We start from the raw sequence: 27,508 nt of genomic DNA, 5'->3' as shown, positions 1-27,508 counted from the left end.
AGCAAATTGCTCGCAAGCTTAAAATATTGTCGATATTTGAGTTTTGAGAACTTCTACATTTTTTGAATGTAATATTTGTATATATAATATAAAATTTAATAAAAACTTACGCTTTAAATATTAGAACTCTTGTTCAGAAGATATACTGTTCAAAAATGTTATTAGCTCTTCGTCTATTGCTGTCGAAACTGAATAGAATTTCTTTACATTTTTGGTTTCATTCATTCAACAGTTTTCAAAGGAACTATTAATATCGGGCTGAATTAACAATTAACAAATTTTAAGTTGAATTTATTTGAGTGAAATGAATTGTTAATGAAAATTGCAGGTTTATTGTGTATGATTATTTTTTTATCCAATGTATTTCGGATTTACGTTTATTCATGAAATATTATTTAAATTAATTAATTTAGCATTAGCTATAGTTCATGATTATTCAAATTTTTATGTGTTTTCACTCTTATTGGTTTGTTACATTTATTGCAATTTTGGAAATATTATTCAGCGTAGAAATTAAACTGAATTGCAAATTTAGAAATTATTAAAATTTGCAAAATACACATGTGATGCACAAGTACTGAGTGTATAGATTAGTACCTTATAAACACAGTTTTTTGTTAATAATTTTAAAGCTATGAATCCAATGATATTATCATTATTTTTTTCAAATTTTAAAATATGACGTTTTACAAAATGTCACAAAAAAACTATTTTTTTCTAAATTGAACGTTTTTTAGCTCCAATGTTTCTTTTTCACTTACAAAATGATTGTAAGACTGGCAACTATCAAAAATGCATCTCAATCAGTGTATAGCATTCACGTTCTACTAATAAACGCGCGCGTTAAAAATAACTTGGCAGTGCGTTCTTGTCTTTTGATGTGATGAGCCCAGAAATACACAATTTCAGGATCAGATATCCAGTTGTAAACTCCAGCTAAGAACTTCAAACTGCAAACTTATAATTTGCAACCTGCTAATCCGAAATCATGGAAAACTGGTCCACAAACGCGATCATTAACTGGAATCATCATGGAATTATGGAGTTGCCAAGTGAATTGGAACATTATGGCAGTAGCGTGAGGGAAATGCATTTACAACATAATAGAATTCAAACTTTGCCGCCATGGATCACGTATTTAAGGAATTTGAGTGCACTTTATTTGGATAATAATAATTTGCGGGATATTCCGGAGGAAATTGGCACCTTGTCGCACCTGACTGATCTGAACTTAAGTAGTAACAGTTTGAGCAAACTTCCGCAAGAGATCAAATCTTTACACAGTTTGACGAATTTAATCATTACTGATAATAACTTGACCAATTTGCCCGGTAAGTAGTCAGATTTTTTTTTCAAATATTAATATCAAACTACAAATAGTGCTAATAGAGTAAAGTGTCTTTGTGAGCAACATTATGAAAACACCAGCAAAGACATCTTTGATAATAATTGCTTGGCAATATTCCGTTGTTTACTAAATTTGATCTATCAACATATTTTGTGTATGCTAGTCGATTGTTTTACTAGAACTAGGCTTTTCGAATGTCTAATCAAAGGTCCAGATACATAAATTTTTTACTTGGCTCATTGCCATTTTAAAAAAAACATACAAACTTAGCAGGCTGAGAATGCTTGTTTTCTATAATTTTTTAACTAAACACATACTTGTTTATTTTTAAAACTAACTAGGGGTGAATGGCATCATGTCTTAAGGCAAATTGCTGGAACTTCCCATACGTTATGAAATATTCTAGGAATATTAAATGCTTTCAAATAGATTATTATAAATACTGTAACTAATATATGTTGACAGAAAACTAATTAGCACATCTCCTTATCAATAGGAATCTAATGTTTTTGAACCATCCTTTTTTCTGAGGTATGCCAAAATGTTCAGAAACCTTCAAAACGTGAAGAAATGCAAACATTTTCAATTTCGATTTTTGGACGATTACAATAACTTACCCTGCGGGAAATTAATAAAATGCCGAATATAAAAATGAAATAAAAAGCCCAATAAAAAACACTATATTTCACTTTAGTTTGAACATACATGTATCGTATCTTAAATATTTGGGCATATACGTGCATATTTTCATTGATTCGTGTAACTTCTTACTTAGTTCCAAATATAACTTCTTTATTTCTTTTCATATTCAATCAAATTTTTCATTTTTAGCAGCAATTTTATTTTGAAGTTTGTTGTAGATGCTTTTCGTACTCTATATAATAATCTGATTGATAAATTTACTTCAGAAAATTGTTTTGCAAAGAGATTAATTTAATAGTGAATTATTAAAATGTGATAACATTTTACAACAAAGTAACGCAATTAACGAATTTATATAATGGGTTTCTTTGTAGCATTATACAGTACCATAATGAATTAGATAATGTGTTATTTTCAGCAGTTACAAACAATGAAAAAGTAACTTTCATAAAATTTAAGTGAAATATACAAATTTAAAAATGTATAGAGCAGAATTTTCCATTTTTGTGAAACTTAAATCCAATAAATGGTTAAATCTATATATATAAAAGAGGATCGCTTTATGTGCTAACACTTATAACTCACGAACGGCTGAACCGATTTAGATGAAAATTGGCAGGGAGGTAGCTTAGAGCCAGGAGAAGGACTTAGGATACTTTTTATCCCGATTTTCAGTTTAATTGATAGTATATTTATATATATAAAAAAAATACTAGCTAGCCCGGCCACGCGTTGCTGTGGCTCAGTAATTGGTGGCAGAGAGGTAGTTTAGAGCCCGTTTTTCATTCTAATTCAGAATTAATTATTTATAAACTATCCATGTAGTTTATTCAATCTATGATACTATATATATATATATATATATATATATATATATATATATATATAAGGTGAAGTGAAGTTTAATAATAATGCGGCGACCAAGACTGAAAAAGAGCATTACTTACATTTACATGTACATTTTGTCGAATAACTTATTCCCAGTTATAATTTCCCAGAATTTATCAAAGAATGGTTAGTAATATATGAAGGTACGGGGTTAAAAGTTTCACGACCAAAGTGTCAAAATCCAGTAAAGCTGAAGCATTGTTTAACAACATTATTTGAAAGTGAAGGGAGAAAGATGTATAACCAGCTATAACCTTGATTCTTATGACTTTGATATTGGGAGATAAACGGTCATCTTTGAAAATCCATAGTAAAAGTATTTTCTTCTGTTGGTAGCTTTTTTATTGAATTGACAAAACATAGACAAACTAATGGGGTTTATTGTTTTTATAATACCTCATTGTATATAGCATTCAAACAACACATCCTTATACACTTATAGTATTAATATTTTTGATTCTCTAGAAATTGTTTAGAATATACCTTACTTAGCAAAACAACGTTTGCCGGGTCAGCTAGTAATTTATATAAAATTATAAGTTGATATATCCGAAAATTTACAAACAATTTGATATTTGCAACCAATTTGCAATTTACAAACAATTTGATGAGAACATTTCAAATAGAAGTGTGATTGTTTATGAAATTGATTGAGTTAATTGTCTGCGATAATTGAGTAATTGAAGAACTTATCGAATGGCTTAGATTTTCTGGAATAATAACAATATTTGTTTATTAAGCTTAAAATAAGCGATAATAGGTGTAATACTACAATTGTGATCGATTGCTTATTATAGGTTTATCAATTTTACGAATTTTTATTTGATGGATATTAAGAAGACAGATCGAAGGCAACTTAAGGTGATAGTTGGTTAACATTTTTTGCCTTCTACTTTAAAATAGTATCATTGAAAAATTTAATACTTTGCTTTTTCTGAGATAATGATAGTGGACCCTTTTATCCGCGGGCTTTTACTTTTCTCTCTACGCTATTGTTAAAGTTTGCTCATTTAAAATTGGAATTTTTAGACTTTGGATGATATTTCGTATTGAAAATCCTTTTGCGTATGAATATTATTGTATAATTCATAACTAACCTTGTTTATTAACTTTTCGTAGGGTAAATTATGGTGATCGCAAAAAAGAGATACTGAAATTTTTTATAGATCTTTACGTTTCAGGGGTTTCTGAACATTTTGGCTTACCTTAGAAAAAATGTATGTATGTGTGTTTGTGCGGATACAAAATTTCGTTGACCTTTTTCGCGAATACGGATCAACCGATTTGAATAATTAAAAAAACATTCGATTCCTACTGATAAGGAGACCCGCTGATTAGGTTTTGGTAAAGACAGATCAAACCGTTTCGGAGATACGGGGCAAAAAGTGCCGAAAATGGTATTTTAGTTTTTGAGATAACGAAGCGTCCGATTTAAATAAAAAACGCCATGCATCACTAGTTTCACCTATTTTTAGAAAGAAAAAATAAATATAAAAAAGAAATGCACACATTTATCGGTAATCATACACCGCGCATTTGTTCAGAGTGATTCATTACAATTTCTTTTAACAATTCTCATAGTGCATGCATAACTAATAATTAGTCTCACTCTGATTATCACCTTTACCTGTTTGAGAAATTTACCTGACGAACGATTGATGTAGGCAGTATTTTCACTGTTTATAATATTAATGTAATCAAAAGTGTTCTAATTACGTAGGTATTCTCGTATCGTTATACTTATTTTATATTTCCATATTCATAGTTATTACAATTTTATCGATGACGAACTTAATCCTGATTAATATCGTGGTGGAATAAACAAATGGCCGTTTATCGAAGTTGTTTATACTTAATAATGGTGTTTGCACATTTATGCATATATTACGTAATCGTGTTTAAAGTTTTATGTTCATAATTTTATGCGATATTGCTGCGGCAACGTCGTAAAAGCTTACTAAAAATAAAGCAATATTAAAAGTTTTATTACATCAATATAATAAAACAAAGTATAAAAAAAGGCCGACTGATCATTCTAATAGCCTAGTAACCCTTTCGCTACGAGCGTCACTTGACTACCTGTGTGTACGAGTGCGATCTTTAGAAGACATCCAATGTGTCGAATTTTGCTTAAATATTTATAATTCTAAAAGTGTAAGTTTTAATTTTTTAATCCACCATCATTATCTCAAAAACAAGCAAATTATTAAATTTTTTAATGATACTGGTATTTCATAGTAGAAGGCAAAAGATGTGTAACTAGTCATCACCTTAAATACATTTATATCAATAATGATAGAAAAATCTTGATACATTTTGTGTAACAATTACAGGGGCGGCTTTTCAAATCAATACAAGTCATTTATTGACAGACAGGTAGACAGGTAGATAGATAGGACATATAGACAGGTAGATAGGTGAACAGCGAGAAATGTATAAATGTAGAAAGGTAAACGAGTAAATAGGTAGACGGGCAAAAAGGTAGTAAAGTGGAATGGTATATTAAAAGTAAACAGGCAGATAGTTAGTTGTTGAATTAAACAGGTATACAGGTAGACACGTTAACAAGTAAAAAGCAGAAAGATAGATATAAAGGTAGGATGACTGGTATAAATGTAGAGACATTGACACTTAGACAGGTAAATAGCGGACGGGTAAATAGGTAGACAGGTAGACATGTGAACATACTTTTTTATACTTTATTTAATAGCAATCAGAATTTACAAAATTCTATGAGCTATTGTGCTATATTTGTACTCACTCACACAGTAAACATACTCACACACAGTCATATACACACACATAAATAGATTGGCTGAATTTTTAAAAATTATAATAGATGCCACTCCATTAAGTGCACAACTAATCTAGCTGAGGTATATATCGAGGGCTGAGTCTGGTCTTTATCGAGATTGATCTATCTTCAAATCAATTGGAACTTTTCTTTTGAGCCTCGTAGATCGGGGTTCTTCAAGAAGATGTTTTACTATTTCATTGGGATGGGATTCCAACTTCTCAAAATGGCGATGACTGGTACTGCTAATTACATCTTCCACAAATGGTATGTTCAAGTCGTCATGAATAATTTTGTTACTGACATACCATGGAGCGTTTACGATCTGCCTTAGAATTTTTGATTTTTGATCGTTGTATTGAATCAATGTGAGATTTTTTTGCACATCCCTATAATTCCACACCGTAGGTCCATATCGGCTTTATTATTGTTTTATATATTAGTATCTTGCTTTCAATAGGTAATTTGGATTTGTTACCTATAAGCCAGTAAATTTCCTTAGTTCTATTTTTTACTAGAGCTATTTTTGAAAGTATGTGTTGCTTCCAGGTTAGTTTGCTATCTAATATCATCCCGAGGTATTTTGTTGATATTTTAACTGGAATTGTCTTATCATGAAATTGAACTGCTGCGCAAGAAGATTTGTTAAGTGTGAATATTACATGGGTTGATTTATTGTCATTGATTTTTATGCGCCATTTGCTAGTCCATTTTTCAATGACTCTTAGATGACTCTGAAGCCTTCTCGATGCTACAACTGGATCAGGATCTGGAGATAGAATAGCAATATCATCGGCAAATGTGGCAGTTGTTAAATTTTCATCTGTAGGAAAATCGCTAGTATAGAGAATGTAAAGGTATGGATCCAGTACACTTCTTGTGGGACTCCTGCTTCAACCAAGCAAGCTGATGAAGTTTCCATATTTACTTTAACTCTAAACCCTCTATTTTGAAGATACATGTAAACATACTAAATGGGAAAATAAAACAAAGAAAGGTAAACAGGTGAACGGTAATAAATGTAGATAAGTACACAGGTGGACAGCAAGACAGGTAGACATGTAAACTGGCAGATTATCTATAATTCAAAAACCATTATTGAATAAACCGATTATATACACTTATCGGAAAGTTTATGCAATTTGCCACAAGGCAAAATGCAACTTACAACTTTTTATTATTATTCTAAGTCTAATTTAATTTTTCGATTCCTGTGCATTATTAATCAAGAAGCTCCTCCTTCTATGAAATGTGTGCTTATTCAGCCCGGGTAAATAAAGCATCATGACCTAATATTATTGGAATTTTACATCAATAAACATTCTGAAGTAATGTTTCTCTTAATTAAGACGCAAGCACGAAATTATGTTATCTCAAGTAAAACGTAAACCTAAACCCATACCACAGTATGTAAAATAGCAAACATGTAATAAATGGATCATTAAAGGATTGAGCTTTTAGATCGATGACTTAGTTTAAATAATTTTAGGCATCCATGCAAACAAATATTTTTTGTTTTGTCTGTATGTATTTTTTTCGTTAAATTCAATAGCAACAGTTTTTTGAAGACGATGATATTTTTTGCTTGTTTTTGTTCTTTTGTAAATTACGATCTTTTTAATTCAAATGTGATTTGTAAATTATATTTTTAGCGCGGGTCAAACAGTGAGAACTGAAAATACAGATTCTTCAATTCTCACACAAATAATCATAAATGTTAATTGAAATTAGTAAAATATTTTTCTAAATTTTAATGTCATAAGATGAATCATCTTATAATAGTTAACAAACTACTTTAACTATACTTTGACTATCTTTCCCAAGTAGTAATAGATCTGTTTCTAAAATTGTGAGCTGCTCAATGCGAGCCCTTGTTGATTTTTCAAATAGCTATTAACTTGTCGATATTTACAAATTTTTTACTATCATGTGATGAAATATTGAAAATGATCAAGGAATGATTTTCTTGAAATTAGAAAATATGATTTTTGGACAAACATAAACTTTCACTTTTTATCATCTCGAAGATGGTAGTATAGGAGTCCTTAAATATAATAAATTTACTCATTAAATATGCTATTTTTAATTTACTTGCATTGTTATATCAGTTTTCAGAAATGCGCGGTCGTGGTTATTACTTACTTCTTTGCTCATGTCGAATAAATATGATACATGGAATATGAATCATGTAATCGATTACGAAATACGAATCTACCAATATTTATAATCTTATCACTCGATTACAACCTTATATGTGATAGTTATTTTTTTCATTCATTCTTTCCGATGCTTCGTATCGAAAATACTCAAAATTTGTAGCTATTTGTGCAAAGGGGCTCGTTGTATGTTGCTAGAGCGGCTGGATCTGAATCAGAGGTTCGAGCAGCCTGATGTCAAGTAGTAGTGACAGCGAATTTTCATTCGAAATATAGATAGCAATATGTTTCCAAGTGAAAATACATCTTATCCAGGCACTGCTATATTAGTAAAAAAAGGCATTTCTATCATAATAATTGTAATAATAATCAAGTCAATTGTAATAATAGTCAAGTGTTTTGAGTTGCCTTCTATAATTAGCAAACATAGTTTGTAAGAAATTAATGACAACAGCTCATAAATATCTTAAAGTTCTGGTCGCTGTTCAAATGAATAACAATAAAAAAAATGTATGCAAAGAAATCTCGAAACGATTATTGCAAATCAGCAGGTTGTCCTCTGATTAAAGGCTGACGAAATAAAATATCAGAACAATAAATTATGTCTTGTATTTCACTTTATTATTTCATACCCTTACAGCTTATAGTTTGTCTTGTTAGATTACGTTGAAAATAATATTTAGACTTGTGGTTGATTTATTCTCTTTATTCTGAGCATAATGATAGGGTTTCTAAAAAATATTTTTCTCTTCTCTTCAAACATAAACTCAAAAATCTTATTAAATTTGTAATTTGAAAATTTGAAAATCACTTACCTTATTTTATAATATCGGTTATTTTCCTCAGATTTCACACAATTACGATCTTTGCGACGTTTGGACGTGAGTTACAACGGCATAAAGTGCCTGCCTCCGAGTGTTGGTGAGCTTCGAAACTTGGAAGAACTTTCTGTCGACAGCAATCCACTGTTCGAATTGCCACCTTCCGTGTTTTCCTTACCACGTCTGAGGGAATTGAGCGCAAATTGTAAGTCAAACTTTAACTTAAACTTGACTTGAAATATTCTAACGCTCTAATTAACATGAATGGTCACTCTTGCTCTTAACAACTCAAATTTGGATTTGTCGGACTTTTTGATAATAGACATCATCATAATTAGATTACTGATCATAGAAAAACTGAATATAGAAATTTAGACAGTAACTGATAAATTTAATTTAGGCATGTAGGCATCATGTGCTTATTGTTGTCCAGTCTGTAAATGAAAATAATGTTATCAAGGGCTATTATTGGATACATTCAAATGTCCTAAGATGTTGTTTGCCATCAGTTAATAAATCTGTATAATTGATTAAATCCATAAATTTGGATTTACATCTTCAATGATAATTGATTTTTTTTTAAAAGTTTAACAATTTTTGAAATTTATAAAATTTTAAATAATGAAAATTATTTAGTAACTGATAATTAGGCGTGATTTGTTTATTATTATGTGGTCTTTATTTACTTTCAGTAGGGTAAGTTATAGTAATCGCAAAAAAAATCGAAAATGAAATTTTTTATATATCTTTACGTTTCTGAACTTTTTGGCATGCCTTAGAAAAAGTTGATGTATGTGTGTGTATGTGTTTGGATATAAATTTGTCTCTATGTAATTTGTCTCTATGTAGCTAAAGCAATGCGATGGCTCTGGAAAAAAGTTCAAACTATCCAAAATATTTTAAAATATGAACAAAAAAAATTTTTTTCAAGAATGTCAATTTTTTTCAAAAATTTCAAGATTTTCAAAATATTTTTTTTTTTAAGTTTAAAAAAAATGTATTTCTGGTACGGGGAATTTCAGCAATTTGCCTCAAGCACGATGCCATTATACACCACTAGTTTGAAAATAATGTTATCATTGACAATTTCTGGATTCTCCAAGTGTCGCTTTTTTAATAGCAACAAAAAATTTTTTGTAAAATTTAACTATATTTGAATATAGACACAGAAATGTGTTCAAGTCTGCTAATATAATAATAATCTGCTAATAAATTTTTTTTTATATACCCATATATTAGTTATTTTGTATAATATGAACCTGCAATGACTATTTCTTTTTGAAATCAGTAAAAAATTAGCAATTTTTTAAAAATATTTTTGCCATTTATGTTTTTATTCACATGGCGTATTTTTAATGAAATATTTTCACAGGAATATCTGTGCAAATACTTTTAATTTTCTCACTTTAAAACGCGGGAAGCAGTTTTTGTTTGGGATTTTAAAATTTTTGTCACTTTATTTAGTCACTCAGTTTATCAGATTTCGAGAAAATTTAGAAATCAAGGAAAAAGAGCTTTGAGTAAAAAAGTAAAATAATAAATAATTTACTTAATAATCATTATGATGTAGAACAAATAGCTACTTAATAATTAGTAAAATGAATGAATTAAATAACTAAACAAGTTTTTAACCAGCATTGTTGTTCGAATTCTTGTTTTTATGAACATGATAAACCAATCGTGATACAATTGATTATTTTGAAAAGTTTTATATTACATATTGAGTTTATTAAACTCCAGATGTTTATATGTGAGTGGTGTGTATGATTATAACTAATTAAGTAATAGGCAAAATGTTGGATGTTAAAAGTGTGTGAATTAGGTTATAAATAAGTTATGAGCTAATGTTGCTATTGCCAGGTATTCTGAATTTGATAGTGAACTTCTTAGGAAGTACATATATGGGTACCATCTATATAAGAGGTGTAAGAAATATATGTGGAAGATACCCACACATAGATAAGAAGTTAATGATACTAGTGTATATGAGAAATAATTAATTAATTTGGATATTAACAGGTTGTGATTTGCGCTGCTTACCAGCATTACCATTGGCCGCTGATCCTCTGCCTAATATTATTTTCAAGCTGAACCCTGCCCTGAAACATGTACCCTTGACTCTTGAACCTCTATTTGATATCAATCCACATATCAGCACACGATTTTGGTAATTAGAAATATATAATCAATTATATATTTTTATTACCTTCACTTGTACGACAACCTGATGCATTTACAAATTGATTGCAGGACATACGATTCGACAGAATTTTTCCATCCAGGACAAATCCATGTAAAAGTAGTCAATACTGAAAATTTACCAGAAATTGATGTTTATTTATATTCGGGTATCAAACATGTTTCACAATATTTTGCTCCAAAAATGCCAACATTGTTCGAATTGGCCTTGCGGAAAACACATGCTATTTTGAGCAAAACCTCTTTCTTTCTGGATGAGAATGAAAACTGTGATGATGAAGATTATAATGAATTTTATGATAGTGATTATGATGGAGAGGGTCATTATTATGTGAACGGAAAAAGTTTTATAAAAATGACTCATGAAGTAATGCATGTTGAGGAACTACCTCTACATCTGAGTTCTCAGTTAAAAGAAGGGCCGAATGCCGTTTGCCACAACTGCAAAATTGGATTGTTTGAATATGGAGTGCTCTGCTTTTTAAACAGGTATGATAATGAGGCATTTTAATATAGGAGGGAGGTGCTTGAAAGTGAGTTACTTTAGGGACAAGTTTACAGACTAGCTCATGAAATTTCGCAATTTATGCCAAATTTTATAGGGTAGAGAGGGCTCAAAGTCCGCGGTAAATAGGTCTGCTACCGATATCTCAAAAACAAGTAAAGTTAAAATTTATTAACAACAATATTTGGAAAAGTAGAAGGAAAGAGATTATCAATCAGCCATCACTTTGATTCTTACTATGATGCTATCAGGAGATAAACGGCAAAGGATTGAAAATCCATAATAAAATTAATTTTTTAGGTCGTTAGATTTTTTGTTGAGAGCACTGTTCTCTAGTTTTCGAGACCTTAATGTAATTTTTAAGTATATTTTATGTTTTAATACATCTAGTGTTGTTAATTTTAAGTTAGTACCCACTAATTGAAATACCACCATAAACTCACTATATGAAAACTTACACATGGGTTCTGGAGTAAAAGGACAACTGATTTTTTATCCTGGCAAAGGTGTAAACAATGAAAAATACCAAATTTAGAAGTAAATTAAACAATTTTACAAGAGTTAAATTGAATAAATAGTCATTCCAACTTTGCTGGTGAACATATCTGATGAAGTACCAGATCCAGGTCTGTATAAAATTAACCCATGAAATTTATATTATTTGGATTGGTTGAATAATGTAGCTATTATTTCGTAAAATCTCTTTAAAATTGTAAATTAAACATGCACCGGGTGCCCCCTGGCCATGCTATTTTACCCCCCCCCCTATGGGGTAAAAAATATCAGGCGACAAATTTTTGGAAAACACACTTCTGCAATGATGAATTAGCTAGGAATTTTATTGAACACAGTCAGATAGTTGTTTGTTTGAAATGAGATATTTATTATGATAGAATTTGGTTTAGTTTTCTCAATATAATTGCTCAAAATCAAATTAGACCTTTGTGCCTTGCCTTACCCGAAAAGAAAGTCATATTTTAATTTATCTGCAGAACCATAGAAAAAAACTGGTGGTTGTTATCTGAAAAAAATTAATCATAAAAATAATGTGTCTGTGAACGCTTTTTGGTTTTCTCAAGTAGTATACTAAAAGTAAGTATACTAATAGTAAGACTTGAAATAAATATTACTTAGAAAATGATCAAGTTTTAATGACAAACATCTTGCACATTTTGATGACAAATATCACAGATTACTGTGGTGGAAATTTATTTTGAAATAAATGATTCATACTGTAAATACTTCTAAATAATTCCAAATTAATATTTATTCACTACACACCTCTCTCTTATTGTTTTTTATTACAATAAGAAAATGTGTATATAATGTGGTCGAAAAAAATAATATATTTTTATTTTAGGCCCGTCAAAAGATTATTCGGCGATTCATACTTATTATGTAGTGCAATGTTTTGCGGAAGTAAATGCACGAGAATTTGGCTAGCAAATCATCCTAATGTAACTTTTATCCCTTGGAAACTAATTCCTAATCCTGTATCATGATATAATTATTACTACTACCCACCTATCTAGTTTTATCTGTGATAAGAAATAACTATATTTTTAAGCAAGACTATTTTTTTAAATTGTTGACTTTTATCATATTTTGTAAGAAATGTTTATAATTTAAAAAAAAAATATTTTTAATGATTACAGTATTATAGCTTACATTGGAACAATTTCAGTTGTGTAAGTTTAGTCATTGTTTGCCAAAATGTATTGTACTTCGTGACTGGGGTAAGACTGGGTACGGTTGTGCCACTTTTCTTTGATCAGTCATAATTTTTTTCTTGTATAGAATTTTGCTATCCCTTTCTTTTTCATATTTTATCTTACGATTAGTTAGGCTAGATTTTTCCTTATCTGTTTAATCTTTATTTGAAAAGCACAACGCACCTTTTTAAAAACAAATCATCGTTATAACTATGCTAAATTGCTGGTAATTATCTACTAATGTTTAATTTACAGAAAAATAACCAACAAGTGATTTATCTCTATACAAGAAAAAGTTATTATTAAATAAAAACTTTTTTAACCCTTTAAAAGAAATGCGGTCTACGTGAAATCGTGTTAATTTAGGGCGCTGACTCAATGCGGATAATGTAAACTTGCTCGAACAAATATACTTTATCTTTCTTCCTTCGGACCCTATGTCAAAATTAGTATTTCAGCTCTTATGGTGACTGTTAATTACTACCTTGGCACAACCATACCAAGTTTCCCATACCCTAATTTAATATGAAATATGCATTATTTCACTCATAAGATGAAGCTTTTATTTTATTTTTGTAATATTTCTTTTGCCCCGGACATTTATTAAGTATGAGATTTTATTTTTCATTTTTATCTTGAATAGTTAATATTGTTAAAGCTAGAATTCGTGCAGATTTTACAATTTTGAATGAACTGGTATTACTTGGATATCTTATGAACTACATGATTAAGATTACCATAACTAAGGTTACTGTTTTTTAATTAAAGTCGAGTTTAAATGAAAATAATAAAGATTACAAACATTCCGGTTCCGGTAATGAAAATCTAATGAAGGAAATTTACTTTATTAACCACAACCATACAATATTACATATGGACTAAATAACCACATGATAACCTCTGTCATTGACTTGACTTCCTCTTTTTCAAACTCGACTACATTTTGGACTTTAGGCTGAGAAGAGACTGAAATATTGCAATATTTAGAATTAGTTAAGTATTGTCGATTATATTTTAGTAATAATTAACATTAAGTATATTATTTTTGTTATATATAAGCGTATATTATACATTTATATGCATTTAATGCGATGTATCGTACTTAACATTTAATTCAATTATGAGTATACAAGAAAATTCTTGTTTGCATGAATCATTTTATTTAGAAACAATGTTCATTTAGAACAAATAGATTTTTTTAAGAAATTACGAAGGTATTAAGAAATTATTTATCTGTGTAGTTATATAACTTGTACTATTTAATATAACGTTGCTAAATAATTAATAATGATTAGTGATTATTAAATAATTGCGACGTTAAAAATTCAAAAAAAAATCAAACACTAAAATTTAATTTCAATATCCAATAAGCGTACGTTTATCGTCTACTTAAAATTTGACTAACGAGTAGATTAAGTCAATAATGTTAGAAGTATCTAATTATTATGATTATAATTAATTATGAGTATTTGATCATATCTACTCTTTCATTAAAAACATAAGTTTTGTGAATTACTATATTAATTGCGCTAAGAAAATAAAATATCTTGGATTTAAATTTACCTGTTTTCCTATATGTATAGCGAGAACCCCATCGTCTTCCGAATGTAAAATCTCTACATAAGCTTTTCCATCAGGTGATACTTCTACAGTTTTACCGGAACACCTGCCATTTTCCGCTTTTCCAGATATTACATCGCAATATCTTCCGGCAGGCAAACAAGTCTAGAATTATTAAATTAATCAATCATTTATTAAATAAATCAATAAAAATAAATTAAATGAAAAGAATAGCATAATAAATATTTCTTATATCTACCACTATTTTCAATATTTTCCACAATTAAAACATATTATCTTTTTTTTATTCGTCAAAAATTATTTTGCAAAGTCTTTCAGAAGTGATGTTCTGCTCATCATGTATTAGAAGACGGTTGATGTTTGACAAAAAATGTTTGTTATATTTTTCTATTCTTAAATTAAGTTTAAATTTGTACTATTTATTTAAAAAATATTTTAATGGGAACATTGGTGTAATTTTCTATTAATTGTTAGATATATCTTCAATATCAAATGTTATCCGCTGTTAAATATTGGAAAATAAACACAGGAAAAACTTCTAAAACTACAATAAAAACTGTTAGAATAATTTAACAATATTTAAAATATTTTTATTTCATTCATGATAAAGAAAAGTAGTCAATTTTCATATATTTGGCTAAAAATTACCTGAAGCGTTTGTTGCAAGTTCTGTTGATTTTCATTATTGAAGACTGCTAGACCAGCACAACCGCGTGCAAATGCAATCTGGTTTGAACCATTATCCCACCAATGTTGAATTTTATTATTTTGGACCACATTTCTAAAAGCCACCATTGAGTAAATTTGTCTCCATCTATGCTCACATATCCATCCGTTGGTACAGGCACCAGTCTAAAAATAATATAATATTATAATTTGAAAATTAATTTTCACTCATATAGAAAAATAAGGAAGAAATGATATTTATCCCTTATTTATTCTTATCATGTACAATGCCTTCAAATCTTGATTTGGGAGAAAATTGACACAGTAATGAAATTACGTTTGTTTTAATTTAGTTTATTATTTCAAAAGCTAACAAATATCTTTCTAGGTTCCCAATCGTTATGTCCAAGATTTTCTAACTATTAGAGAACCTTCAAAAGTTGATCAGCAAATTATGTACTATTATATGTTACTAGATCATGCTGCAAGGCACGATATATTTTGGATCTTGCCTACTTTTTAGGAGACTATTAGTATTACTTGTCGTTTTATCATAATACTTGCATTTGCATCAAACTGCGGTGACACGATATTTCCAGATTGATCTTGTGGAGGACCTTGGTCACTATTGCTAAAACCAAAGCTTGACATCAGTCTAGGTAGACCATATGGATGAGCCAAAGTAAAGGCAATTGCCATTTTATATTGTTTAGGCTGCTTATGAGTTAATATTTCTGAACCACCACTTCCATGGCCTCGCTGAAAAACAGAAATACTTGTAATACACATTTGGGATAGATATAATGAAATTGCTTCATGAATTTTATTAATTATGAATAACCAATTCGTCATTTGTGAATGCAATTACGCAAGCAACCAACTAGCTATTGGCGATAGATATGATACTGGTTCATATATAAAATTAACCTGGTTATCGTGATTGTCAACAAATACAAGCGCCTTATCATCTGGCAGCATACCCCATGCAGGACCCCAGTTGACCAGCCATTTCAAGGCATTGTGACCCCGGAAGGCTCTTCCAATTTCAGCACTGAATTTGAATTCAGTTACTCGTCCTATGTTTGTGTATTCGTTTTTGGACACTGCTTCACCACCTATTAATTATATTAATAATTGCTCATTATTAATTAATGACTGTTAGAGATTCCTAGAATTGGTAGTTTATAGCCAGTAATTAAATTCGGAGTAATTTTACAGCCAACTCGATAATCGAATAGATAAATTAGATGGGGAGTAGATTCATAAAGTTGCTCCAATGTTATTTCATACTTTCATAATGCTCTGAATATTTGGGTATTTAGTTATGAAAACTAACATTAAGTATCATTTGAAAGATATGAATTAGGCTCTGCGTTGATCAAGTTTTGAATAGAATTAAAATATTTGTTATTAAGCTTCTCGCAAAAAAAATGTGCGAAGAATTTCATACCTAGGTCAATAACTTCTTGATAAATAAAAGGTCTAGCCCCATCGTTGAATCCATAAGCAGTGTTCAGATTTCTTACAGCATTATATATAAAAGCCAAATCCGATGGCCACATATGTTTAGCAGCGTCAACCCTATAATTTTTTTCAATCATAAGTCTTGTAATATATTAACAATAAGGTGACCATATTTTTTTGCAACAAATCCGGGACGTACTAGAATGTGTAAGAGAGCGGAAGGGGGGAAGGGGGGTGAGCTAAAAACTTGTATGCACATTTTTTCGTTTCAAATTTTCTAGTTGAAATATATTTCAAAAAAAGGTCGGCAATCAAACTATTATTAAAAATCCGGGACAATCCGGGACAAAACACCTAAAACCGGGACAAATATTGCTTTAAAAAAAAACGGGATGCAAGACGGAAAATCGAGACTGTCCCGGCCAATGCGGGATGTATGGTCACCTTAATAAATTAACAATCATTTATCAATTTTACCGAAATCCAGCCACGCCCAAATCAACTAATTTGTTGAGAAAATCTATGATCTTTTTCCTCGTCCAATCTTTGGATTGATCCAAATCATGCAAACCTACTAATTCGCAGTTCCTAACCTCTTGCGCGTTTGTATAATCAGTAATTGTACATGGTGGGTGGAAATCTCCTGGACCATAAGGCACTAGATAAAAGATTTAAATAAAATCAGATATTGGAAGAAGCGTGATTTTTTATTAACAAACTTATCGATTTGTCTAATAATATTGTACCTTCTGGATATTGGCGCTCTTCTGGTACTGCTGTACCTCCTCCAGTTCCAGTGGCATGGCCATGGTTTCCGCACATGTGATTAATAACCACATCTACATAAATTCTAATAGAAGATTAAGTCAAGTTAAATTGGTTAAAATTATTTTCATGGTTCATGATGTTCCAAAAGTTAGATAGTTTGAACCAAAACTTTAACTTTAAAATTTTGAGCACTTACTATCTTTAATACATTTTTTACTAATATGAAATATACAGTATTCTTTTATAAATTTAGTACTGTTTTTGGGATTTGTTATCAATTACTGAAATACTGCAATTACAAATTCAACAAATATTATAGATTTTGATACCGAAGTATACGAGAATATATTTTGCGGTATTAATACATCAATTTTCAATATAGTAACAAAGTTTATCGTTATTAAAACTTTTTTAGCTGTTTGAACAGCATTCAGTGTTCTTTGAGCTGTTGCGATGATTTTCAATATAATTTTACTTTATAGTATTTATATATACGTCAGTATGTAATATACATTTTTTTTACATAAAATAAATAAAGACTATTGCATATATTAATATAAATATTATTCGCATAATTTATTTGTAAAAGGACATAACTCTGCAAAATAGGATACCATCATATCCGGACGCCCAATAAATGGATTGGCATCTGCTTTAGGCATTCTACAAAGGGCAATCAAAAAATTTGCTGATATTTTGTTATCTAATAGGTGCAAATATATATGAAAATAAAAAAAATATTTTCAAATAATCTTCACATACCTCACTCCTACTTGATTACATCGCCTGACCATGTCAGCAAAATCTCCTTCATTTCCAGAGCGTGTTACTATTTTATATGAAATTGGCTGATATCGTTCCCACCATGGTCTATTCTCGATAACTATATTTTCGTTAACTGGCGATACCTGCCAAATATAATAGTTATTTATTTTTTTTCCTATAAATTTACACCTGTCCAGTTTAGGACGTATAGCAATTGTCATGATTTACTGGTGTCAATTGTATAAAAGATATTATATTTATAATGACAACTCAAAAGACCACTAAATAGATAAATTCTAAGGATATTCTAATGACTATAAAGTGTATTCTTTCAAATAATAAAAATAAGGTGAGAATTTTGTTCTCAACTTAGATCAAGTGGCGATTTTCTTTTCAACCTTCTACAGTAGTTTTTGTTGAATAAAATATAAAATTTGCATTCATGTTGGCAGTTTGATTATTCATATTATTTTAGAAAGTATAATGCAAGCTTTTAAAACATAACAAGTAAAGTTATATACGTTATTCTTCTTAAACTATAAAAATAAATTGTTTTGATACCATTTGTTCCTTTCTCTACATTTCACATCATTAATGAGAACTATCATCATCGTAGAATACAGTCAAATCTAATCTCGAATATTATTGGAACCTCCATTGTGATATAAATAATCATTTGACTTTGGTCTCAATAAGATAAAAATCTTAGAAATATATATCTTTTTAAACCTCTTATATAGGATAAGGTGGTCAGGTGAGGCGTGTCGAATCCACTGGGATATTATTTGAAATATAATGATATGCATAAATATGTGATAGCACTAGGATATTATTTGAACCATCATGATATGTAAGAATTACGAAGATCGAAAGTACAGTTCATTAGTTTATTAGAAATACATACTTGGACACCAGCAAAGCCATTTGGTGCCAAAAATCTTTCACATTCTGCTGCAACATCGCGCCATGTCCATTCGAATAAATGGACGATTCCTGATCGTCCTGGTTCATGATGAGCATCAAACTGTGCATTGATCGCATTTTGTTCTAACAAGATTACAAAAGCGATGATATATAACCATTTTAACATATTTGGTTATGTATAATAAAATTCTGAAGTACTTTTCACCTGCAAATGATCCAAAATTAATCCACATGAGCTTTTATGGATTTACGGTATATAATATTGTCTATAATTAAATGCTAAATTTGGCTATTCGTAGTTTCCAATATTTTATTAACTATCATTCATGAATTTTATTACATAATTTTATATTGGCTTCAATAAATGATAAATGATAATTAACTGTTGGACGATTCGTATATATGAATAATAAAATAGGGTAAAAATACTAAAAATAGATCAACTGCTTATTATTTAGCTATCTTGCACTTAACAATAAAAACGCAAGAATTCCAAAATTTAGCAGATATAGCCTGTACTAAATAAGATATAGATTTTTTCTAGAGAAACTTGAATTTATAAATGCTTATAATGTGTTACAAAAAAAACAAGCTGTTTTCTTCAAAATCATACATATTTGGGATCTTTGCAATCTAAGATATCAAGGTTTTGAAAATCAGACGCCACGTTATCAGGAGATTCATATCGTGTTTTTAAAAAATTCAATTGCCTCAATTTTTTGAAAATTATTAAAAGAAAATTATTTTCAAAATTTCGAAGACATCAATCTTGTTTCGGGCTTTGGTTTCTTTTTTAACTTCCCTTAGGGTAAGTTATAGTAATCGCAAATGAAAATTTTCATATATCTTTACGTTTCAAAACTTTCTGAACATTTTGGCATACTTTAGAAAAATGGATGTATGTGTGTATGTGTGTATGTGTGTGTGTGTGTGTGTGTGCGGATACAAATTTTCGTCGACGATTTCGGGAACACAGTTCGACCGATTTCAAATATTCAAAAAACATTCGATTGCTGTTGATAAGGAGACGTGCTGATTAGTTTTTGGCATAGGCAGGTATAGCCGTTTCAACGATACGGGACAAAAAGTGCCAAAAACGGTAACTCGGTTTTTAAGAGAACGGAGCGTTCGATTTTAATAATTCAAAAAACATTTTACTTGTATTGACAAGGTGAAGAACTGATTAAATTTTTGGGGAAGCAGGTCCAGCGGTTATGGACTCTCAATAAAAATAAGTTAAAAAATGTCATTTGGCGGTCAAAAATGTTTATAGGACATATGTACATCAAATTATCAGATATTTTATAGAGCTTTTAATAATGTGTACACATTTTGTGTAATTTTTTTGGGGTTTCGTATCAAGATTTTTAATTACGTTACGGGAAGTTCCAGCACTTTACCTTAAGACACGATGCCATTCACCCTAAACTAGTTTGTTATATAATTTGTTACGGTTTCACTACTCGTATCACTAATTTGGAGTGCTAAATTTTTGTTTAGTGATTAACTTCATTTAAACACGTTTATTTACATTTGGGAAGTTCTGATAATTTGTCAATAGGCACAATTTCACACACTAATAATACAGATTCATTACTTTAATAATGCTTGTAAATTATGAAGTTCTAAACTGTCATTGTAAATACTTCCCACTAAGATAAACTCATGGGAAAGAAATAATTTTATATGAAGTTTATTTAATAAAAATTATTTATAATTTGTCTGTAGATAACTCATAGTTTCAACAAATGATGATTAACAAGATTTATGAATAATGAAATGATGTATGTGAATTTATTGCTCAAAATTTGTTTAGGATAACTCTAAACAATATATTTGCAATCCTATGAATTAAAAATTTGATTTTGTTTATAATTTAGAACAACTTACCGTTTACCAATCTGTTCCGCAACAATTTATGTTTACACACAATATTTTCCAAATAATTTATTGGTACTATATCAGTTTAATACGATAATTAAACAGCAAAACACTCATTAAATATAACACATTAATTTGTCGTATGTGTTTTATCGTATATGGTTTGTGCACAATAGGATATATGTAACGTTGTTTTGATATTGTAATCATAATCTTAATGACTATGTATATACTATAAATAAAGATATCATATCAAGATGAGATAATTAATCAGTATTTCAAAACATTATTATATATTAAGATATTGTAATTTTATCGCTGTATTGGCATAACAATTTCCAAAATAGACGGTGTGCAAAAAATTGTTATATAAGGGAGACTGGGTACGGTAGTAACAGTTGTCATAAAAGCTAAACTACATATACTGATTTTGAGATAGGGTCCAAAAGGAGAAATGCTGAAGTATGATTGTTTGGACAAGTTCTCATTATTGCTTTTAGTCAGTGTCTTACATTTACGTGATCTGTAGACCACATTGTTTTTAAACAGTCAAAAGTAAGTTTTTATGATCGAATTCTTTTAATAATAACTATTAATTGTATACAGGTAGATTACTTTTTTTGTTATATTGCTGTAAGCTGAACATTAGTAGTTATTAACAAGCAATTAGTTTTTGTTAAATAATTTAGCTTAGGCATAATGATGATTTGTTTTCAAAAGTGTGCGTTGTGGGAAATTTTGGGGTACGGTTGTGACACGTATTTCTTGTCCTTTTCGGGCAAAGATTAAACGAATAAAAAATCTAACTTAACTAAGGCAAAATATAGAAGAGAAAGGCAAAGGAAAATTCAATATAGGTAAAAAAATCACAAAGAACTCTTGTTAAATTTATTTAAAAAATTATGTTTTGTCATATATTGTTATATATTTTTCATATATTGTCTATATTATTTTCTTACTGTTTTGATTCTTGAAAAATTATCTTCATTTTTAGAATCAATGGATAATATTTGGATATTAAAAAAAAACACTATTTATTAGCAGAAATAAACTGAAATAATAATTATAGTGCTCATAGATTTTTTTATTAGTTTATTTTTTGGTTGTCTTTTTTAGTTGTATTTTTTAGTTTTAGGTGCAAAATCACGGAGTAACCTAAATATCAATGGAAGTAATTCTAGTATATTAATGCATTTACATTAGAGTGGTATGCAAAGATAAAAAAGTACTTGATTGTTAACCGTAAAATGGTAGAATATTATTAGATCTTTTAAGCAATTTTAGTAAGTACCAACAAATGAACGAATATGTCTGTCGTTTAGCATCGGACACTAAGTCCTCTCTTAGCGCTGGCCAGTAAACATATTGATATTTCTTGTAAGAATTGACGTAATTTATAATAATTATTTAATTTTGTTCTATGTGAGTGCTAACGGTCACTACATACCCCCATTTTTTGTATTTCCTAGTCAAAAAATGAAAAGCTTATGATGAATGCTCTAGCTGTGAACATCGGTGTGTTCCAGCCAAAATGGTGGATGAATAGTGATTTTTTTTGCAATATCTAAGAATATTTGTCAAACACATATATGCAGACCTTTCAGAGTGTGAAGATAGTACATATGTGTTCAATGCAGGTTAATTTGAAATGTCCGGTACTAGGTGCTACTTTTTCAAATCAAATTTTTTGTTATCAAAGTTTGATCGATAGTTTCAATTATTTTTTAGCAATGGTTGCGTTTTTGTTAATTTAGTTTGATTTCTACCTTTGTTATCTAACATAAGTCATAATTTAATAAACATTTCGCAAAATATTTTTAATTTATTTATAATTAACCTTAGGTGTCCGCCACTCGGGGACTTCCCCATATGTAAAGTATTTATATAAAATGCATAGTAATACAATTTGCTAACTATTTATAACTTTATTATTATAATCGTTTGAACCATAATTTATATTGTCTAGTATTTAAAGTACAATTATCAGAAATTTAGATATATTGTTAATAGAAGTTAATAGCGGAAAACTGTTCCATCGGCCGGTTGTCTAGAATATCCTGGATTGGTAAGTGGTGAATGGTGTCCACTGTTCATCAACTTTACTTGATGTGGTGACATCCTCTCTTTTAGTCCTGCTATCTGGAGAGGATGCCCCTGTAAAAATAAATAATCATTATATAATTATGAGTGGTCTGCCTGAAAAACGGGGCCCAACTCATGATCGAACTCAATATTGCCAAACGATGTTAACATGACCAATGATGACAATAAATTTAAAAGAAAAATAAAGAAATTTATAAGGAAATTGGAGACAAAGAAGACTGAAGAGTTATATAAAAATATTTTAATTATAATAGATATTATATTAATGAAATAATCAAATGAAATGTATATATAAATTAGGTAAACTGATTTCGTAACCTCTCATAATACCAGGCACTTCTGTCTGTCTGAGATATGAAAATAATGTATATATATATATATATATATATATATATAAATAAAAATAAATAAAAAATATTGATTCTCTGTTAATCAGAGACCTGGTCTTTAAGGAAGGCCAATATCTGGAACATAGATAAGGAACCAAGATGATGTGGAAGGTGCTGGATACTGATATGGAGGAGATAAATTGAATTGGCAAAGTAACTAATAAAGAAGTATTGCAGAAAGTGAAGAGAAAAAGGATTTATATTGCATGGATAAAATTTTGAAAAGAACATTTTACTGCTTTCTACTGCAGGGACTGATGGTACCGCAAGAGCAGATGGTGGACTGAAGTTGGTGAAAAGTTTTAATCTGACTTATAAACACAATTTCTTTATGCTGGAGTTAATTGTCTAAGTTAAAAATTATTTCATCTTCTCTCTACTAAAAAGTAATATATGACATATTCTTATTACTTCTTCATGTTTGAAAGAGTTCTACCATAAACTAATCTATAGCATTTAATGAATTATTTGTATATACGAGTTTTGGTGTGATCAGATTGTATTTTTTTAAATATTTTATTTTTTTTACCAAAGCAATAATTCGTTCCCGTTTTAGTTCCCTGGTGTTTGTCAATCTCCTCCACGGTTTCCCTCTTGCATTTGTATAATTATCGCCATACTCCACGCATGGTGGTGCCAATTCGGCCACATTGCTAATGGTGTCCTGCTGCAGGACTATATCTACAGGATCAGGAAACAATTCTAAACTATGGTTGTAGTTTGACATCATTTTATTGTCTAAACTATCGAGTGGAACTCTGAAAGAACAAAAAATGCGGAAAATAAATTAACGACTTGTTACAATTCATGATAACTAGAATATCTATAAATTTACTTCCACTTAATGCTAAAATTTAAACTTTGGTATTGTATGCTCCCTTTTAGATTGTGGAAGTGCTTGGCATTAGTAGTAAAAATGCTATAATCTTTCTATTATGTTGAAGTAAACCTTTCAGTTTAGAAGTCTAACAAATTCGTCTTAATTTTACTCCTAACAAAGCCGCAAATCACTAGACGTTCATGTTGTTTCATGAATCAAAGGCAAAATAAATAATGCTCACCGCTTGGGAACGAAAATAGCGCATTGCCTTATGCTGGCCAAAGTATGATGATTGGACAATCGCTCGTGCCAGGGTAGTCCTTTGTACCAGGGCTTGAGACAGCCTGGTGGTCCTGGAAGTTCTTTAATCCATACCCCTTCAGATCTGATGTGGGGGCGCCAGTCGTTGTTGACAACCCTCTCCGAGAGGTTTTCTGGCGGCATGCTGTGGAATATAAAAATTTAGTCAGTTGTGAGTCGGACTCGTATCAATATATGACTACTATACTTTCTCAAGTAGAATAAAAAATAGTCAGTTTCGAGTCGGACTCGTTTAATAAGGTTTTTATTGTACTTGTATTATTGTCAACTCTGAGACAACAATATATGACTCCCATATTTTCTTATATAGAATGACAAAATTAAGTCAATTGCGAGTTGGACTCTTCAAATACGATTTCTATTGATTACTATTTAAATACGATTGTATTATTGTCAATTCTAATTGTAATACAACTATATGATTACTATAATTTGTCAAGTAGGCCCAGTACGCATACAAACTTTTTTTAATAATTAATTATTATATAAAAATACTGCACTTAAAATTTACAACTAACTAGAATCCCATTGAAAATAATTTTTAGAACAAATTGTATTGAGGGATCTACGAAAATCCTTTCCTGCAATTCGTTATGAAAAATTAAATAATGGTTTCTTCCATAATGCAATAATTTGATGCAAGACAATCAACTTATATTATTTATTCAATTTCTCAAAACTTCAGAATTTATTTAATAATTTAAAGCTGTTTCTTTAATTATTAATCATAATCTCTTATAAGGCACAATAAGAATTATTTTACTTAGACAATTTGTACCACTTAGAAAAATTGCATAAAATATGCTCTAAAATAATTATTACTTAATTGGCAAAAAATATGGTGAACGTTTGTGGTTAAACAAATTAAATAAATTGCGTAACTAATTATTGATTTACATCAATGTTTTTAACAATAAACTATTTTAGAAACAATGATTATCAATTTATAACGAATTGCAGACAAGTTTTGAATATACATATTTTTCTTTGTATTTTATCAAACTTATATAATAATCGTAATCTATAAATTAAATTTTAATTTGTAGCGACAATTAAAAATAAATAAAATTAATCAAACTATCAAATTGCATTAACCATAATTATCAATGTCTGTATTATTTTAATAATGACACCGACTAATAATAGCATACATTTTTTGAACTTATTATAAAATTTAATTTTTTAGTTGTGAGTTTGCTTTATATACATATAATTTTTTTTGGAAATATACGATTTTTATTGAGGAACTCATTTGACATATAAATTAGTATGCGTACAAATTTTGTTTCAGAAATATTTCATATTTGGTACATTGATACATTATCTCTATTTTTTAAATCTAACAACCTTAAAATTAAATGTTAATAAATTTTCTTTATAAATTATTTACACCATTACAATTAACATATTGAATATTATTAATAATATTATTAACATGTCGTCATCTTCTTCGGAGCGGAGAAAATAACGTTACATTAATATATTTAATATTTTTAATAATTTAATGTATAGAAAATGAATAGCACTTACCTACAAAATTTTCAATAATATAGTGTATAAAAGAAACTTATCATAAAAATAGTACTTGTCATACAAAATATAGAAAACATTTGATTTCCGCCATGGCAACGGTGATCATGGAAATAAGGAAAACAATTTTCTAGAAAACTCATGAACTTGACTAGTCATTCTGATATTACCTAAGTAGTTGCATTGATTTATAGATTAGAAAAGATTCCAGAAGATTTATACTCACTTAATTTATTATTGATTTTAGTTAGATGTAGGCTAAACAATATATATAGGTTGAACCATATCGAATATTTTCATATTCAAGTTGCAGATAGAATTATTACTTAAAAAATGAAAAATAAAATGTTTGTAAAAAAACAAAATTTACAGACTTTATATTAATAATTTGCTTCGAAGTGATAAATACGCTTACTAATTGAGTGAAAATATTATCTTTTTATTTTTATTGCTTAATAAATATGTATCTGAAGCTTTCTGATGGACGTTTCACGTTGTAATTATTGAAATTGAAATCTCTATTTTGTTAATTACTATATTGTGGATTTAACAGAATTTGGTTTAGTTAAATATAAAAGGTTGGAATAACTGGATTTGTTGTACTTGTATATCCTTTCTTTTATTATTAAAAATAATTCATTACATGTCCATTAATTTTATATATCTATCATATTTTCGATAATAGGAGGTTACAGTATATTGTCTTAAGTTACCATGCATTGCACCGCTATTTTAATTGCTGCTATTTAAAATAATATGTGTTTGAATCAAACACTGAAATATTATAAAAACCGAGCCTCTACTACGATTATTAAAAATAAGATTGTTGGAAATGCATTTTCAGCTTTTTGTCCTTTTAGAATTTGCGTGAAACTTCGGAAATATCATCCGGAATAGTATAAAAATTTTTGTGTGTATTTGTATATATATGTACATTCAGAAAATAGAATTAAAAACATTGGTTTTTAAATTTTTTTGAAAATTCTAAATATATATCAAAGCGATCATATTAAAGCGACAAATTATATTTTGAAATGAATGGATAAAATGCTAAATGAATTTTAATTAAACTACGATTTTGAAGTCTATATTGTAAATTTTAGAAATATTACATTGAATTAAATTTTTCGGAAAGATAAAACTGCTAGAATATGCTTATTTTATACTAAATCATTCAAAATTCTTGCAGATGAATTAAATATTATCAATATTTTAATGATTTGGTAGTACA

General features: G+C 29.1%; 3 protein-coding genes and 1 pseudogene across 4 annotated transcripts; 1 reads left to right on the top strand and 3 right to left on the bottom strand.

Moving 5' to 3' along the window:
• Positions 1-239: 239 nt before the first annotated feature.
• On the top strand, positions 240-12,877 carry LOC113363537 (leucine-rich repeat-containing protein 39-like). Of its 2 annotated transcripts, none has more exons than XM_026606029.1 (6): positions 240-328; positions 910-1,331; positions 8,675-8,854; positions 10,669-10,816; positions 10,900-11,337; positions 12,714-12,877. In XM_026606029.1, the coding sequence occupies exons 2-6, from the start codon at positions 989-991 to the stop codon at positions 12,853-12,855; spliced, it is 1,251 nt and encodes a 416-aa protein (XP_026461814.1). In that variant the 5' UTR covers positions 240-328; positions 910-988; the 3' UTR covers positions 12,856-12,877. The 2 variants fall into 2 exon arrangements, with proteins under 2 accessions (XP_026461814.1, XP_026461813.1); XM_026606028.1 differs by having other exon boundaries at positions 240-337.
• A 989-nt stretch (positions 12,878-13,866) lies between these two features.
• LOC113363528 (alpha-amylase 1-like) lies at positions 13,867-21,251 on the bottom strand. Its single transcript, XM_026606020.1, has 11 exons — positions 21,124-21,251; positions 19,214-19,438; positions 18,307-18,452; positions 17,523-17,626; positions 17,254-17,434; positions 16,763-16,893; positions 16,240-16,427; positions 15,877-16,071; positions 15,295-15,498; positions 14,629-14,790; positions 13,867-14,031 (listed from the first exon to the last, which is right to left on the bottom strand). The coding sequence occupies exons 2-11, from the start codon at positions 19,397-19,399 to the stop codon at positions 14,002-14,004; spliced, it is 1,527 nt and encodes a 508-aa protein (XP_026461805.1). The 5' UTR covers positions 19,400-19,438; positions 21,124-21,251; the 3' UTR covers positions 13,867-14,001.
• A 1,876-nt stretch (positions 21,252-23,127) lies between these two features.
• LOC113386218 lies at positions 23,128-24,870 on the bottom strand. Its single transcript, XM_026624014.1, has 3 exons — positions 24,668-24,870; positions 24,136-24,364; positions 23,128-23,268 (listed from the first exon to the last, which is right to left on the bottom strand). The coding sequence occupies exons 1-3, from the start codon at positions 24,868-24,870 to the stop codon at positions 23,128-23,130; spliced, it is 573 nt and encodes a 190-aa protein (XP_026479799.1).
• Positions 24,871-27,347: 2,477 nt separating this feature from the next.
• LOC113386206 overlaps positions 27,348-27,508 on the bottom strand; it is a 3,639-nt pseudogene continuing 3,478 nt past the window's right edge.

This window comes from Ctenocephalides felis, unplaced genomic scaffold (assembly GCF_003426905.1).
Source record: "Ctenocephalides felis isolate EL2017-DRISC unplaced genomic scaffold, ASM342690v1 CF-g0.4_SCAFFOLD_00845, whole genome shotgun sequence".
Lineage (NCBI taxonomy): Eukaryota > Metazoa > Arthropoda > Insecta > Siphonaptera > Pulicidae > Ctenocephalides > Ctenocephalides felis.
Note: the sequence above shows the minus strand (reverse complement) of the source record. Positions and strands in the feature narration are given on the sequence as shown.

Excerpts from the sequence above, each read along its gene's own strand:
- LOC113363528 (XM_026606020.1), bottom strand. The coding sequence starts at position 19,399 with ATGTTAAAATGGTTATATATCATCGCTTTTGTAATCTTGTTAGAACAA. Across the intron at positions 18,453-19,213 it reads ATGGCTTTGCTGGTGTCCAA|GTATCGCCAGTTAACGAAAA; the intron begins GTATGTATTTCT and ends TATATTTGGCAG. Across the intron at positions 17,627-18,306 it reads TGTAATCAAGTAGGAGTGAG|AATTTATGTAGATGTGGTTA; the intron begins GTATGTGAAGAT and ends ATCTTCTATTAG.
- LOC113363537 (XM_026606029.1), top strand. The coding sequence starts at position 989 with ATGGAAAACTGGTCCACAAACGCGATCATTAACTGGAATCATCATGGA. Across the intron at positions 8,855-10,668 it reads GAGGGAATTGAGCGCAAATT|GTTGTGATTTGCGCTGCTTA; the intron begins GTAAGTCAAACT and ends GGATATTAACAG. Across the intron at positions 10,817-10,899 it reads CATATCAGCACACGATTTTG|GACATACGATTCGACAGAAT; the intron begins GTAATTAGAAAT and ends AATTGATTGCAG.
- LOC113386218 (XM_026624014.1), bottom strand. The coding sequence starts at position 24,870 with ATGCCGCCAGAAAACCTCTCGGAGAGGGTTGTCAACAACGACTGGCGC. Across the intron at positions 24,365-24,667 it reads GCTATTTTCGTTCCCAAGCG|AGTTCCACTCGATAGTTTAG; the intron begins GTGAGCATTATT and ends TTGTTCTTTCAG. Across the intron at positions 23,269-24,135 it reads GGGAACGAATTATTGCTTTG|GGGCATCCTCTCCAGATAGC; the intron begins GTAAAAAAAATA and ends TTATTTTTACAG.